The sequence below is a fragment of the Epinephelus lanceolatus genome, chromosome 3, assembly GCF_041903045.1.
Source record: "Epinephelus lanceolatus isolate andai-2023 chromosome 3, ASM4190304v1, whole genome shotgun sequence".
Classification (NCBI taxonomy): Eukaryota; Metazoa; Chordata; class Actinopteri; order Perciformes; family Serranidae; genus Epinephelus; species Epinephelus lanceolatus.
The window spans coordinates 6,893,477-6,910,294 of record NC_135736.1 but is presented as its reverse complement, the minus strand read 5'-3'; the positions used below and the strand labels follow the sequence as shown (position 1 = coordinate 6,910,294).

General features: G+C 38.3%; 2 protein-coding genes across 2 annotated transcripts; both read left to right on the top strand.

Annotated features, from left to right (window-relative positions):
* The first annotated feature begins 3,417 nt into the window (after window positions 1-3,417).
* chchd10 (coiled-coil-helix-coiled-coil-helix domain containing 10) lies at window positions 3,418-7,205 on the top strand. Its single transcript, XM_033623333.2, has 4 exons — window positions 3,418-3,644; window positions 4,863-5,091; window positions 6,573-6,714; window positions 6,983-7,205. Exons 1-4 carry the CDS (start codon window positions 3,604-3,606, stop codon window positions 7,000-7,002), a joined length of 432 nt encoding a protein of 143 aa, XP_033479224.1. The 5' UTR covers window positions 3,418-3,603; the 3' UTR covers window positions 7,003-7,205.
* Window positions 7,206-9,020: 1,815 nt separating this feature from the next.
* Window positions 9,021-14,072, top strand: ddt (D-dopachrome tautomerase). Its single transcript, XM_033623219.2, has 3 exons — window positions 9,021-9,206; window positions 10,671-10,846; window positions 12,968-14,072. The coding sequence occupies exons 1-3, from the start codon at window positions 9,099-9,101 to the stop codon at window positions 13,038-13,040; spliced, it is 357 nt and encodes a 118-aa protein (XP_033479110.1). The 5' UTR covers window positions 9,021-9,098; the 3' UTR covers window positions 13,041-14,072.
* Window positions 14,073-16,818: the final 2,746 nt, after the last annotated feature.

The following is a 16,818-nucleotide window of genomic DNA, read 5'->3' as shown; positions in this document are numbered from 1 at the left end:
GCTTTGAGAATTAACATACAAAGACTGGCATGGATAAACCAATTTCGATATGCCCTCCACTTTAGATAATATGTTTCGGCCAAAAATTGATAGATCTCTTATAAGCCAATGATTTAGGGTTTTTTTCATAATCTCTAGTTTTTCATGAAAATTTCTTTCCTCCCTTAATTTGACATCTTTAATTAATTTTATTCCTAAATATTTCACCTCACTTTTTACAGGAATGGACAGTATCTCATCATCTCTGCAAGGATATAGTGGAAGTAGTTCGCATTTGTTCAAATTCAAACTCAAACCAGATGCTTTGGAAAATATAGAAATTATGTTTAAAGCTTTCTCTATTATTGATTTATCTTTTAGAAAAAATACAGTATCATCAGCAAACTGACTAATCCAAAATTCGTAGTCAAAAAATGTAATTCCTTTTAGTTCAGAGTGATTTAAAATCAAGTATGCCAGTAGCTGAGTGCATAAAATGAAGAGTTTGGGCGATATGGGACATACTTGTCTGATTCCACGGGAAACGTTTATTCTTGGAGTCATTCCTGGATTAAGAGAAATATAACTGTTTATGTCATTATAGAACATTTCAATAACTTTGCCTGAGTGGAGTATCTCGCTTTATCCAAGATCTAAATATAAATTGTTCTCTGTGTGCAGCCCATCCAGAAACTGTGTCTCATCTGTTTTGGAAATGTCATTTCTCTAGTAAATTATGGAAAGATGTTGTTAAATTTATTAATTACATGGTTTGCAAGGACTTTGTATTATTGTATGAGCATGTTTTATTTGGTTTTTACCCCAATGATAGGAAATTGCATGAAAAGGCGTATATGATAAATCTACTGATCATTCTAACCAAATTTCATGTTCACAAGTGCACTGTTTTATACAAAGAGTTTGAACAGTACTTAGAATCTATAAAATCCTCTACCAATAATAAGGCCTTACAAACAATTAATGTTTGCGTCAAACTTAAAATCTGTATTTGAACACAGTTTATGTGGTGCTGGATTGTGATGTGATGCTTGATCTGAGAGGATGCTTGGACTGACTGCTGGACTTTGGTCTGATATGCCTTAAATACTTGTTTTTCCTTTTATTTCCTATTTTATTTATTTCTTTTTTCTTTTTTCTTTTTTTAAATCCTTTCTGTGTCATGACCCCCTGGCTTATTTTGTTGAATGCACTCTGAAATTGCACGATGGCTACTGTGTGCATTTGTAAATGATGTGCAACATGTTCAATAAAAACTGTTAAATAAAAAACAACAACAAAAAAAAAAGAAAAAATAAAGAAAATCTCGCTTTATCCAATATCTCTGATATGATGGCTGCACAACAGCGTTAATGTAGGACAGTAGTTTTCCAGTAGGCACTACAGTACAACAGCGCCCCCTCTGTCCAGGAGCGCACCTGCCACACAACACAGTACATACAATGGGACCATTTACTCTTAACTTTATGTAGAGGCAGATAAGACGTAACTTTATGGATGTGGGTAAAATGATGTCGTAGCAGCGCCAGCAAGCTGAAAACAATGCAACACAAAATGTAAAATAAAGTGTGACTGCAGCAGAGAAATATCAGGAATATCAGGAAGATCACAGTTATATCTAGTGACGGAAGAAGAAGGCCCGTTCAGACCTTTTACTTAAAAGTTAAAGTTCAACACAAAAGTACTTCGTTCAAAATCCTACCCTATTAAGGACAGAAGTGTCAATTGCATTTGTATGCAGAATGGCCCCTGTCAGTATATTACAATATTATAATTCAGTGTGGGTGATATGATGATAAATACAATGAGACAAGAATGATCAAGCTGTTAGAGATTGCTGTGCAGGTGTCTATCCCTTCAATATCTCTAGCTAGTGTGGCACACAGATAAGATAATGACAGACAGGCAGACTGAGAGACAGATATAGATAGATGGATAATTATTATTGTTATGACTAATGTATTAACATGTAGCAGCATGTTAGTGTTCCAGGTAGATTTTTTAATCTGTAAGAATGCATCACATTTTTATAACAGGATCATGGCCTTTCTTCTTTATGTTTAGTATTGATCAGTTAGCTAACTAATAACTAAAGCTGTCACAAATGTAGTGGATTCAAAAGTAAAGTATGTCCTTCTGAAATGTTAGTATAAAATAGAATGAAATGGAAAAACTCCTAAATTTTTGAGTGCAGTACTTGGGTAAATGAATTTATATATTTTAATACTTCAAATTAGCTTTGAGAGATGTATAAATGATCTTTAGGAGTTCTTTGTTTGATGAGTGTTCAAAATAACACAAAAAGGCTGAGCATGACGAGACAAAGAATGGGAGGAAAAAGCTATGTGGAAACAGCATTTAAGTTATGCATCTGAATTTGTTAGAGAAGGTTCTTTTTTCCTTCAAAACCTTTATTTAAAACACAGAAGTATACAACAATTGTCATGAGAAAACAACAAAATGCCAGAGGTGTTAAAAGTCCATTCACATTAAGTCCTTTCAGAGTTCAATAAATGTACTTCTTTTAAAATACTGAAAGTCTTTGTAACTTTTTTTGTCTTCTAGAGAGGTGCTATGTGCTTGAGTTCAACAATAAAGCGTTTAAAGCAAAGTTTGGAGTCAGACCATTTCAATTTGTGGATATGGGATTTACCCAAGAATGATAAGAGGATGAATGATACAGGTAATATTGCTATCCATCCCATAGAAGACAAAATATAACACCATATTAAACAGGGCTGAGCCGAATACTTGGATTAAACGAATATCCTGTACGGATGACATACTGTATACAAATACAACTACTATATGAGTAAAATGTGTCAATATCTGGGTAATTGTGTTTAATCTTTTACTCTTTTGATCAAAAATGACCTGATTAATTAATTCTGGAGATTGGTGTATGTAAATAGTTTTCTCATAAATAATAAATAGGCTACAACTACTTCTCAACCTATATTAGTTTCAGGCTTAAAATAAAAACTTCTGATTAGTTCCCACCCAGTTTCAATTTAAACTCCACCCTCGTATGGTATAAACTTCGCCCATTTTAAGCCCAGATACAGTTAATTTAGATGGTTAAACAATTACAGACACAGATACAGATAAAGGTATACTCGCTCATCCCTAATACATACATCCGTACATTAGTGCCCATTTTCCTACTTCTAAAGCTTTGTATATCTGTCCAAAATAAACATGTATAATGTGTTTATAGCTTAAATCTTTCCAACTCTTCTTCAGATGGGTAAATTGGCTGAAACATTTTAAAGGAACTTGTTAGAAAAGGAACCAAACGCTGTAGCGTCTGTAGTGACGCGCCTGCACTCCAGTCCAGCAGGTGGAGGTGTGTCCACAGTTGCAATCAGCTCACAGCAGAAGAAAACCTCTGGCATTCTAGGACAGCGCGCTAAGTCTCGCGACATTTGTGTACGTAGCCGGCGGCTTCGCAAGGTCAGTTGCACGTGCACGTAAACTACTGCTGTCAGCTGGCGGCGACCCAGGCAGGGCAGTCTGTGTGGAAAGCACTTTCTCGAAGCGGCAACAGAGCTCTCCCGGTCTTTATTCCGGTTTATCAATAAAACAAAGTGTAGTGTCGTCTCAGAGATGGCCAGAGGAAGCCGCAGCCGTTCCTCAGCTCCTGCCAGGTAAATACTTTTTTCTATAACTTGCACAGCTGACTCTGTGTGCTGTTGGGATGTCGCAGATAGTCTTATGTTTCCTATTTGAAGAAAGTACTTCAGCCTTAAAAACATATATTACATAGACAGCAGAGCTCAGATAGTGTGTAGTGATGCTATTAACGACATAATACACCGGACGGCACATACAGTAGAGCCTAATTATTGTTGCGTCATAAGTCACTGAAACCATGTCGGGTCTAAGTGAAGTTAGGTCTCGGCAAGGTCACTGTGTAACAGATAAGGTTTCTTTTAGGCAAGTTAGGAAAGAGCTGCGAAGGTTTTTCAAGTTTTATTGGAGAGGAGCTGTGGAGACTCCTGGAAGCTTTACATCTCTGTGCTCCGACATATGGCACTCAGTTGTATGGAAATAACATCATGACAAAAGTTGTGACAGTTCATCTGTACACCTTTAGTCTTTTAGTGACGACAACACAGACATTAGACAAATTCTCAAACTCTCACCAACACAACATCACAGTGTAGTTTTACTGTGTGATGTTGGCCTGAATATATTTCTGCTTTGCTCTATTATAATGTGGCAAGTAAATGAAAGTGGGGGTTACTAATGTCAGAGAGCAACACTGATGATAAACACAAGTAAAAGACATCTAGAAAATACTTGTAAATATTTCACAATTCAGAATTGGACTTTGGAAGGTTGTGTTTGTGGGCCATCGAACACTGATGCAGCTTAACTTTAGGTCTGTGGTGGTTAGGTAACACTGTCTGGATAACTGATCCTGTGTGGACAGTTAGCCGCTTAATCATGTAGTCTATCATCAACTAACAGTCATCAACATGAGCTGGTTCCTACTTCTTCAGTGTGATTACCTGTAACATTTGTTTTTATAAACATATCCAGCAATTTGAATGAATCACTGGTACCTTGTGATAGATATTTGACCTTATTTTAAACATTTTATAGACTAACAAATAATCAGGGGTTTTTTAGCCTCAGTTGGAGAGAAATGCCTGCCTGATATAAGATAAATATAAATATTGTAGTGTGTTGTATGGAGGTATAATTCTTACTAATACTCCATAATCTGTATTTCTGATACAGATGAATGGAAAGGAAAGGTGGTGATATGCCACACAAGAGCTTTCAAAGTTGACACTTGGGCCATGTCCCTGTAAGCCTCTCTAACTCACAAGCCTGTACGGTTTTTGCTGTGTTTGTAGCCCACCTCCATCCTATGCTCCGGCCCCTGCTCATCCACCTCCCTCCTCCCTGGCCCCTGCTCCAGCTCAGTCCCAGGGTCCAGGCCTCATGGCGCAGATGGCTACCACAGCTGCTGGGGTGGCAGTAGGTTCGGCTGTGGGCCACGTAGTTGGCAGTGCCCTCACAGGAGCATTTAGTGGTGGTGGCAGCAGCAGCAGCAGTTCGGAGCCAGCCAAGCCTACATATCAGGTAAGAGGTGGAGTGTAATCAGACATAGGATTATAATGGCTAGACATCTGAACTAGACTTCAACACGTCAGGTTGTGTTTAAAGTTTGTGTTGTCTTGGTGTTTTTCCCCTTGCCTGTCTGGAGCTGTTCAGTGGCAGAATCTTCTCCGCCTGGCCCAACGATTTGAAGTCTAGAGCACCTGCAGATCAGTTTAAAAAAATGATCAAGCATTATTATTGTAATTATTAGAGACTGGAGATCAACGTGGGAGCACTCATGCTTTAAAGTAAACATCACCAGAAGCGTTGCTGCTTCTGCACCTCCTTTTTTAATCTATAAAAACAAGCTGATCTTAGAAGTAAAAAAAAAAAAAATTAAAAAAAATCAAATTCTAAAGGAAAATGTGGTGTGGTTGTTAAAATAATATTCATGCATACGTACAGGTTTTAGTCTTGAAGGTCCAGTGTGTAGGATGTAGGGGGATATGTATGTTATGTATGTGCAAGTATGTTTTCTTCAGTGTGCTTCTTTAGTGTGTTCTTTAATTGAATTTCTGCTCAGGGGGATTAATAAAGTATATAAAATTAAAAAAAAAAAAATAAAAAAATAGTCACCTTAACATAACAATTGTTGAGCCATTTTTATCTACTCTTCTACAGAGATCGCCATTTTGCACGGCCCAATTCTACAGTAGACCAGAACATACAAACCTAGCACTGGCTTTTAATGGGGCCATTTGACTTTTCCTATCGGCCACCGTAGTTAGAGGCCCCTCCACAATGAGAGCATTGGAAAAACAGATTTTCTAACGTGAAACTGCTTTATTCAGTGTTTTTTCTATTTTAAATCACCCGGTCACCTGGATTGTTTTGGAGAGGAGGAGACATCTGCAGATAATTTGACTTACGTTAAAAACCTGCTGAACGATAAACCCTGAGAGAACTCTATTCGGGAGAAGTTTCAGCTGCGCTGAAATCTGCAATCCTCACCACTAGACACTACTAAATCCCCCTAAATCCTACATGCTGTATTGATTCATTTAGATATGACAAGTATGAGTCATGCAAGATGAGGACTTTGTCATGATTTTATTATATGGAGAGACAATTGATTGGAAAGGGATATCATTCAACTATCAAACAGTATCAAAGTTGGCATTAAAAGTCAGCTCAGATTCATAATCTTATTTACTTATTCTGTTATCACATAGTTCCCAGTTTAAGTAGTGATTTTGACAGTTTAGACTGTATGTCATTAAAGGAAAGTTGTTGAACAGCTGCTTGTGTTTCAGCATTTGAGAACTTTAGTGTTTTTTGTTAACTAAAAAATGTTTTTAGAAATATAAACCTGTTTCTCTCTCTCTAATATTTGAAGACATTCTGGAAAGGCTTGTCAACTGAAAAAACACCTTGACTTTTGCTTGTCAAGTTGTCGCTGAACTGTTGGTTTTTCTTGGATTCTAAGTGTTTCTTTGCTTCTTTCCTTGCTTTCATCATTCCAGGAGCCCCCCCGGCCCGCTCCAGCCCAGCCAGGCCCCTGCCACTTTGAGGTCAAACAGTTCCTGGACTGTGCCACCAACCAGAATGACCTGAGTTTATGTGAGGGCTTCAATGAGGCGCTCAAACAGTGCAAGTACTCCCATGGTGAGTCTTTGATAAATGATGACAAGAGCCACATTATACAGCTCTTCTCAAAGCAAGCCACAAGCCTGTGTAAGCTCTATGTCACAAACACTTATTACATTCAGTTAAACCTGGCATAACAACAGTTGTCACCACATGATCATGAACTTTTACAGTTTTATGATGTTTGAGTTCTCTTAAGGTGCTGCAGCAACTCTTCACTGTTTAAAATGACATAATATGATGTAAGTATTTGCTATGTTGATCTCTTTCTTTCTGTTTTCTGTAGGTGTGACATCACTGGTGTGAAGGATCAGTGTCAGCTGTCATGGCAGACATATTTTAATAATGAAACATAATGTAGACATGAGCACATAATACAAAAGTGTACAGTGTACCTCAGGCAGTGAGCTTGTTGGTTTTGTTGATTGATGACTGTGTCATGTATGAAATGTTTTTGGTATATTCAGTGACAAACCTTTAATAAATAGCTGCTATCTACTGTACTTGCACATTCTGTCAGCGTGTGTTGACTTTATTTGTCATGTTCTGTGTTTTGCCACAAATGGTCCTGTACTGTAATATTTATTATAATTGTTTATTTGAAAGCTTTTCATTGTTTTATTGGCCAAGAATTTCATTGTAATGAATGACATGGACCAGCAAAGTTGTCCTGCTTGGTTCTGTTGAGGAGAACAGTTCCTTCCTTGCTCTCGTTTTTACTAAAGCTTGGCATCTTATTCGTAGCTACCCAACCAAGCCTCCAGGAACACAGTGTGCTTTGAAGTCAACTTGACACAGAACTCTCTAAAACTGGGTATCTCCCCTGGATGGTCGTGGTTTTGCAGCATGCAGCAGTGCACGCTTTGGGGAGCTCTGTGACCATCTCAGCATGTGCTGAGTGCACATTCATGAGTTTACCACTTTATATGATAACCTGCATGCACCTTTGTAAGAACACAGAATAAAAACTCTTAATTATTATATAAATGAATATTATAAATCAACTGTGTGTAATACACTGACTGGGGATGGGGATAAATACCCCATACAACCCCACTTCAAATAATCCCAACTATCCTTAACAGAGTACTAAGGAGGGGAAGTGAGATAACTTTATTATGGGTCCCAGCATAAATTGGCATTCTGAGCAATATAAAGGAGGAAAAGCTGGCAAAGGAAGCTGTTCAAAAGAGAGACACAGAGGTAAACATAAAATTATCTAGATCTGAAGGAAAAAACACCAGAAGTGGCAACAGCACTGAGAGCAGGAGGCAAAAGGGAGACACCTTTACTCACTACAGTCTGGAGAGGGCAGAACAGAGAGCAGAGGAGGGAAGTAAAGTTGGCCAGAATGAGAGTAGGACACACCAGTTTGAACAGGACACTACTCATGGGGAAGCACCCATCCAGGTGATGTGAGTGGTGCTGGCAGCCAGAGACAGCACAATGTGTACTTGCGTCATGTCATGTGGCAGAAAGAGAAGTGGTGCTAACTGAAATGAGGAAAAACGATTCAACAGAAATATCATACTCTGGACTGGTCAGAAGGAAAATGAAGAAGGTGCAGTAATGACTACGTCCGGAGGGTGGCAGCGCTGCAACATTGCGGATGCCGGCTTCCGTAAAACTCTAAAGAAGCAGGGGAAGAAGGAAAAGTTTGCCCTTCTGCCATACATCTAATCCATGTCATGTTTTTTTCATAACCTTGACCAAGAAATTGCCCTCTGTCAGAAAGCCCTATATACAAACTAATGCTGACAGCAAAGTGGATTAAAACATTGACGCGTAAAGCGTAATAGATGTCGTAAGAGATCCATGGTAGCTGCGTCAACACATGCAGAGTGCTACATCCGGTCTGCTTTCAAAATATAACCAGAAACTGGAGAAAACTAACTGGGTAGAAAAATGTATTTTTTTATTTAAGGTACTGTTAGTCATTTATGAGGGGCGAGTGGTCGACATGTAAGCCCTGGGGAGGGATTTGTTTTTTTTATTTCTGTATTTAAAGGGTTGTATTTTGTATTTATTTTTGCATGATTTTTTTAGAGAAAACATGCTCTCCAACCCAGCATGTAGGCTTTCTTTAAAGAATTGTGAAAGTCACTCCATTTATAATAGCCTGAAACTGTAAAAACAGAAATTACTGTTGGATTTTCAGGTTTCAGACGGTGCCTGGCCTCATCATTTGCGACCAACGCTTCTGACAGGAAAAAAAGAGAAAAAAAAGAAAACAAATTTGAGCTTCAAATAATGATATTTCATCAAAATCACTTCATGCTACATGCTACTATTTTGAAAGTTACAACCGGAAGAACTAGTGTACGGTCGCTGCCTTGTAATTGGTCTTTCGGCCTCACCTTCACACACAGTTATCAGCGGACTTCATTCCAGCAGTCAGAAAGATGCCTTTCATTAATGTGCAGAGTAACTTACCGGCCAGCTCCTTCTCGGAGGACTTTATGAAGAAGCTGTGCTCCTGTGCCGCCGCTGCTCTGGGAAAACCAGAGGACGTGAGTACATTTCCAGCTAACCTTCCACCCTGCATGAAGCTGCTGTGCGTGTCCATATTAAAGCACACATGGATTGCATAAATCCTGCACTACAGTTATGTACAGGAATGTTAGTATGTTCATATGTGCCTCTCTGTGCCGCTCAGACGCTTGTAGCAGTATTAAGGTCTCATATGTAGTTAACACTGAAGTAACTTTACATTAATCTCCTACCAACATGTCAAACCAGCTTTAACCATCTGATTATTGGAGCAGAGGCTTCCAGCCATTGGCTACAGTATGTACTTCCAGCACCTCAACACATTCTCACCAGAGAATACCCTGGCCCCCGGGCCCTAAATTCTTCGCCCAGTGTAACCACCAAGTCACACACACTGCTCATAATTGAATGAACACACACACACACACACACACACACACACACATATACATACATACTGGTATGTTACAATATATGTATCTTCCAAGGATATTTATTAACCACCAATATAATGTATCCAATATCAAATACAATACTATCATGTAGTATAATATGATTAATAATATAGGCTAATATTATGATACCACAATCATATAGTAGTGCTTTATTAAAGTATTAAATTATTATATTACAGGCTATTGTATTGTATGTGTCAGTGTCTAATGTGAATCAAAGAAGATGTAAATCAAAGATTTGAGATACAACATTTATGACATGTTCATATGTGCCAATTGTCCAGCCTGCAGAAGCAGACTTATTATATGTGTCTCGGGGTGTACAGATGAACTGGCTGGAAACAGATTGAGCGCATAAATGATATTGTAATGTCACCGTTGTGTCGTCAACCGCTGTGAGATCTACATCATCTCTGTATGGCTTTTAACATGCTCGTGTCTTCACAGAGGGCTGTTGCCACAACTCTATCAAGAGCAAAAAGCTGTTACACACCAATGTGCTCTCCATTATTATACTTTTCCCTTTGTTTTTCTTTGTTTGAGGTCTGTCTTATGCTCTTAATAACATCATTGCGTTGTGCCCTCTCCTACAGTCGCACCTGATTGGGGAATTAGTGCCATTTACTGCTTATGTCAATGAACAAGCTTCCAGTATTCCCATAACAGCAATGGATGGAAAAGCACATACATTTGCATTTTCTTTTGCAGATTTTCTGAAAATTTGGTTCCATCCACGCTACATTTGGATGGAAGCCCAACTTCAGTTAACACTGATACTGTTTCTGTTGTTTCTGTTGTATCTGTTCTGGTTTTGATCGTTTTAAAATCCACTCCCTCACATGGTCAGAGTAAAGGCTCTTACTCTGAATGACTCTGAATGACCTCTCACAGTGGGGAATGTGCTCACGTTGTCTTTGTTGGTATGGCCTTGAAATAAAGTACTGTGAATTTTTGCTCACTCTTCCCTCCCTGTTGTACTGCTTCATATTTAACCCTTCACTAATGTTGGCAATGGTGGTTATCTTTCAGAGGATGAATATGGTGGTGACTCCTGGGCTGCCGATGCTGATCTCTGGCTCTTGCTCTCCATGCTTGATGCTGTCGGTGTCTGCTATCGGTGTGACTGACACCGCTGACAAGAACAAGGAGCACAGTGCCAAGATCTTTGCATTTCTGACCAAAGAACTGGGTCTGACTGAAGACCGGTGAGTTAGGAGGTTACTGCTCTGCCTGCCCGCATGTCATCAGCCTGCATATAAATATGAGGGCATACTGGAGTGGTGTAGGTCAGGTCCTCAGAGCTGTTTTGTAATAACACAGCCTGTACTTCATCCAGATTATTTTCCTTTGACTACCTTCAATTACCACCATAAAACAAATTCAGTTGGTTTTTTCAATTCAATAATGAAACACAAGTCTTCCATAACAGTCTGCCTTGTTCATGCCATGGACATGTGCATGGTTCACTTCAGCTGTACTTTAAGCAGGGCTGTCTCCTCAGTCTGAAAACAAGACTTCCAAGTAAAATAACAACAGATTATTATAAACTTTGTAGAAATAACAAAATAACATGCTGCTAAAAGACATGGTTCACAACCACAAGCTGTTTGGCTATGTTCACAGGGAGACTCGAGTGACTGCTACAACCTGCAAGTTGAGGGTTATCAATGGGGTTAGCTGTGTTAGCACTACAGCTGGCAAACTCTTCCTTTTAGTATGCTTACTGCCAGTTTACCACTGCTGTTAGCATTGATGTGTGAGCTGCTACAATGTTATATTGTTAACCACACTCGCTGTGGGTCTGACAATGTTGTTTGAGTTTTTACTTAAGAAAAATTGTGTGCCCTCTTCCTTATCTGATGTTTCTCTAGACTAACATTGTGATTCTCATTGGTGGAAGTCTGAACAATAGTCCCAAACATGAAAAATTCTTTAAAAAATACAAACATTAATTAAAAAAAATCAAAGTAACTTACATAAAAAGGATCCTTGAATGTGGTTTTCACAATTGACTAATCAGAAGAAAAAACTAGAAGAAGTGAAGCAGATTCATTAATAAGCGTTACCATGTATTTGCCTTTGCTGTAATGATTTTTACTATTTTTACTAGTTTATCAAGAACTCTGCTTTTTCACTGATGACCGTCTTACACTAAGAGTTGACAACTTGGCATGGCTACTAAAAACTAGACTACTCTTTCCTTTGTCACCTCTGCCTTGTGGATCATAGGGTTCTTAGAGGGTCTCCCCAGTAAATACATTTAAAAACAGTTAAAACGCACTATCAATGCATCAGCTTATGCATCCTGTTGTTTCCCAGATAATGCTACATTGTGAACAACAAATCCATGCTGACATCAGCTAAGCTGTTAGCTGTTAGCAGCCATTGGCAGCAACTATCAGTCAGACAGATAGTAGACGGCAAACCGGATAGAATTTTAGTGGACAAGAGCAAGACGGTATAATTAGGTGAAGACGGCAGAGAATACGGTCAGTGGTAACTGTAGAAGGCATTACCGTTTGAAGTCAAAATTTCTAAACTTTTTGCTTTCTTCCTTTACTCAATTTACAAGCAGATGTTGTGTCACTTGTTCACACAAAGTGAAAACATGGGCCATCTGTACAATAAATGGACATCACTAGAAAAATGACATAGAATAATAAACACAAAAATATTTTATTTAGTATATTTTATTACATCCTTTGTAAACAATAGGCTTTTCAACATATTGTCATGCAGTGTTGGTTTTACCATCCTTATTTTGTCTGACTGCTTGTTTGTTTTTTCCTGTGTTGGCCAGAAGGTGTTGTCTGTCTGCTGTCTACTGTCTGTCTGATTTCATGTGAATGCAGCATAGCTAAAAGAGGTTGTATTGAGTTACATTATGATACATTCAAAGACTATAAAATAAAATAAGAATTTGGCGAAGGTAAATACGTCTGAAATCTTGTAAAATGTAGTTTTTATCGAGAATTGTGAATAATTACAGCTGTTAGAGGGAGAAATTTGTAGTATTCACAGCAATATCAACCAGATATTAAAGAGGCAATTATAGTAGATGAACTCATTCAAAAGCACATGCCCTGTGCACAGCGCTGTCAGTCCTTATAACTTGGTGCAGGTGATGGCAGGAAACATCAGATTGATAGTACATACTGAGTCAGGGTCTGACTCTGCCCTTATAGCAGAAACAGCTCTGAGCTCAGCCTGCAGGCCTTAATCCTTAAACCAGCACACAGCAGTTGAGGGACTCACAAACTGTGCTGTTTCTCTGATTTGAATGAAAGCACTGGGTAAATGATTGACAGTTTTGTTCTGATTTACAGGATCATGATTCAGTTCCACGCACTGCAGCCTCACCAGGTCGGGAAGAAGGGAACCGTCATGAGCTTCTTGTGAAAGGCGACACGCTTGATACATCTCACAATCTCATTCCTGACAGAGTAGATCAATATGAACCACACAATGAAGTAAAGATAATAATTTTTTGGCCAGGTACTGTATTTTTATGTCATATCCAGATACACTTTAGGCACATTTTACACATCCGCACTTATTCCCAAAGCTGTATATGTACATGATGTAATAACTTGTATTTTTTAATGATAACAAGACCGTTTGTTGTTGTCATTCCTAAAATTAGCACCATACTATTGAAGAAAACAACATTTGGACTCCCTCTTAATTCATTCCAGCAATTCAACTAACTACAAATAAGTATTATGAACTAAATCCATGGTTCCCAACCATCTTCCTTAAGGGACTCCTTTTCTATCATTGATAGATATTTCATATATATTTAATGCATAACAATAACAGTACAGTTATCCGTACTGGTGAAGGCAATAACTGCACAAAGTTTGTGTTAAACAAAAGATTTGGATCGATTTTGATTATTTCCTGTGAATATTATATCAGAGATGAGTTTTCCAGATATTTTTTAGGAGCTTTTTATGATTCTCTGTCTCTATTATGTTTTTTTTAACAATCATACATACTTATGAGGCTTCTTTTTTGACAAATTAAGTCTTCCTGACACTTAGTCATTTTCTATTAGCTCTTTGGTTGATTTATCTGCATACTTTTCTAATGCAGGACAAGGCTGTTCAGCAGAGAGTGAAGGTTCTGTGAATATAGTTTGTGTTTAAGTCTTCACTGTGCTCTTATCATGTGAGATTTCTGTTAAGACTTTATATTGAATTATAATCTAAACTTGAAAAATTATGAATTCATTTAGTTTTCTTCACAGATGAAGTTTTTACACCCCTAAAAATCAAGAAAGGTTTGAAGGCAGCCAACACTGAGAAATTCCTAAACCTGTTATTCAATGAGTTTGTCCTGATTAGTTTTGGATAAACTCTTCAGTTTGTTGATGGGACAGAGGAAAGTTCATGATGAATAAACTGGCATTTGAATGCATCACCTGTAAAATCTGTTTTGTCTTTATTGCTTAAAGCAGGCTCATTTGAATAGTGGCATTTAGCTTAGACCTCAACACAAGTTCAAATAATAAGATATAATGTGAAACACAATTCATATACATTCTCCAACTTGAAAGGGAGGAACATGTTTTATTATTTTGACTTTATTATTATTTTTGGGAGGCTTCTTATTAAATAAAAAGTAATGTTAAAATTATTTAATTCAATTTTGATTGAAAGAAAGAACTGTTGCCCTTTTGTTAATAATTACATTACTACAGAGCCTAGCATTTTGATACACAGATGTCTTTAAAAATTGAGAGTTCAAGAGATGCACCGATTTGACCTTCAGGTTCTCTCCTCTTGTTCTTGTGTTCATGTAGATGTGTTGCTGCAGAGTTTGATGCCATTTGACAATTCTAATTTTTGACAAATGTTACAAGTTGGTTACTTCTCGCCATAAAAGAGGAAGCTGACACAATCATCACCGGGAAGGGTTTATCTGGCCAAACTACAGGTTACATGAACTCCAAGAAAAAACATGGGAGTCAGTAATATGAGGAGTGTCATGAGTGTATTTGTGAATGTATCATGAGGTGTGTGTATAAAGTAAGAATCAAACAATACTATAAATGTGGAGAGCTGGAGGGTCCATGGGGTGTGACATGGTGAAAGAGAACCAGAGCATGGTCTGCAGCCATCTTAAATACAGGAGAGCCACATCTCCTCTGACGCCCCTGGCCTTCACTCTGGAACATAACCCAAAATATGTAAAAAGGCACACACACAATCCAAACTCAGAGATCAACCCTGGGGTCTTAACACAACCAAAATAACCACCTCAACAGCAGATAGATCCCAGGGTTAGTTTGGTCGAATGCTGGTTTAAAAATAGTTATGCAAGACAAAAATGAACATGTAGTTGACTAATATATAACATATAGTTGATTTTGATGTCCTGATGTCTGTATCTCTATTCATTTGATTTGACTTCACTGGCATTATGGCTGTTAGTGGAAAAATACTGCCAAAACAATTTAGAGAGCCATAAAGAAATCACTAGGCCTACACTTAAATCATGTTCATATTTCATATGATATTTTTTTGTTTGAGACCATGTAAAGCCCAGTGTTACACAACCCCTTATTTGCAGTGTCATGACAAACAAAAGGAACCCAGAGAGTTACATAATCCCTTAGTAGATACTGTTGCCTTTCACCCAGTGCTCTACAGTGGTTTGTCTGGGTACTTGTTAAACCATTGGATTCAACTTTGGACTGCTAGATACCAGAGAGTACAGAGAAGCAAGAGGATTCACTCTTCATTTACTACTTTTACTAATTCTGTTTGACAAATCCCAAACTCTTCATTCCCCCTCTGAATGTTCCTAAAACCAGCCGCAGTGAGAGGAAACTCGAGAAAGTGGATGGGGCCAGAAGAATGAAGTCACAAGAAACTGATATATAACCCTCATGTGTTTGTTGTTTTGAAACATGCAATGGTTTATGTAGGCTAACTCTTCTTTTATGACACATCCTTGCTAACTCAGTGATCAAGCAGATCATGGACATGTGATTGGCTGAGGATATGTCAGGACACATCAGTTTCAGTCAACAACCTAACCACTGCTCTGAAAGACTACAACTGCCATAAGGCCTATGCTATTAAATTCTCGGAATTGTGCTTAATAAAATTGGGCTCAAATTGTACCAGTATGGTGATTATCATTTAGTTTAAAGGGGAACACCACCTAAGTTATGAATTCCAATATCTTATTTCCACGGCCTAGAAAAGTTCAATTAATAATTCTAAACATGAACTGCTTTCTCTTAAAGCCAGAAACCAGAGGAGAAAGTCTCACACTTGTGATGTCATAGGGTAAAAAGTCTGAAGCTATACACCATAGACAATAAATGGGACAGTGTTAATTTCGTTGCTGAAAACTATGATGAAAATATTCCTTCAACAACTTTTTTCTATGATGAAAACAAGATGATGACGAGCTAAAAATAGATCTTGATAATAAAAACTAAGATGAAATTTGTGTTTCATTTTTGTTGATGAGACAATACATGACCAAAATGTTGGTGGACTATGGGACATTGAAAGCCGAGAACAGCTGTGCTTGTAATTATCTTCAAATGCCACATGAACAACAGGCTGGCAAACTCCAGTAAATAGTCGGCACCAGGATGTTTCAGTAGCCAGCAAAAACACTCACACCGGAGCAGCGTCAGCAGTTGGTGCGAGTTGTGAACTGTAATTCAGGAGGAAATAATCAGCCGTGTGTTTGACTGTGGATGGCGGAGCTGTAGAATGGATTTGTGGAGTTTGTTAGTTGCAGTGGTGGCTGTTAGCAGTTAGCTTCCGCTTGATAGCCATTGAATGGCAGCAGTGCAAGCAGCCACCTGCCGCCGGACTTTACAGCTGATCCCCACAGGACTCCACTCAGTCCAGATTGTCTCAGGAGGGTCTAGGGGTTGATGCTGTATGACAGGCAGGTAGGAGGCTCAATTATATGTGAGTGTGGTCTGAACTCAGACAGTTTTCTCTGACAGAGATGAAAGTTTAGTTTTAATCTCCAACTCTGTGAGAGGACACGATCAACGATCAACGATTTAATCAACCTCGAGACTAACATGTTGCAGATGAAGAAAGAATTCAGGCTTTAATTAAGTTATTTTTCTGCTTAACAGTGAGATGGATAAGTCAGAGTTTACCATGGTGAACCTGGGTACAGTTGTCTCTAGCTGTCT

What these genes read in the sequence shown, in the direction of transcription:
- chchd10 (XM_033623333.2), top strand. Translation starts at nt 3,604, where the DNA reads ATGGCCAGAGGAAGCCGCAGCCGTTCCTCAGCTCCTGCCAG. An exon ending in CGTTCCTCAGCTCCTGCCAG is followed by an intron (nt 3,645 to 4,862) that starts GTAAATACTTTT and finishes CTGTGTTTGTAG; the next exon opens with CCCACCTCCATCCTATGCTC. An exon ending in ACAGTGCAAGTACTCCCATG is followed by an intron (nt 6,715 to 6,982) that starts GTGAGTCTTTGA and finishes TGTTTTCTGTAG; the next exon opens with GTGTGACATCACTGGTGTGA.
- ddt (XM_033623219.2), top strand. Translation starts at nt 9,099, where the DNA reads ATGCCTTTCATTAATGTGCAGAGTAACTTACCGGCCAGCTCCTTCTCG. An exon ending in CTCTGGGAAAACCAGAGGAC is followed by an intron (nt 9,207 to 10,670) that starts GTGAGTACATTT and finishes GTTATCTTTCAG; the next exon opens with AGGATGAATATGGTGGTGAC. An exon ending in CTGGGTCTGACTGAAGACCG is followed by an intron (nt 10,847 to 12,967) that starts GTGAGTTAGGAG and finishes TCTGATTTACAG; the next exon opens with GATCATGATTCAGTTCCACG.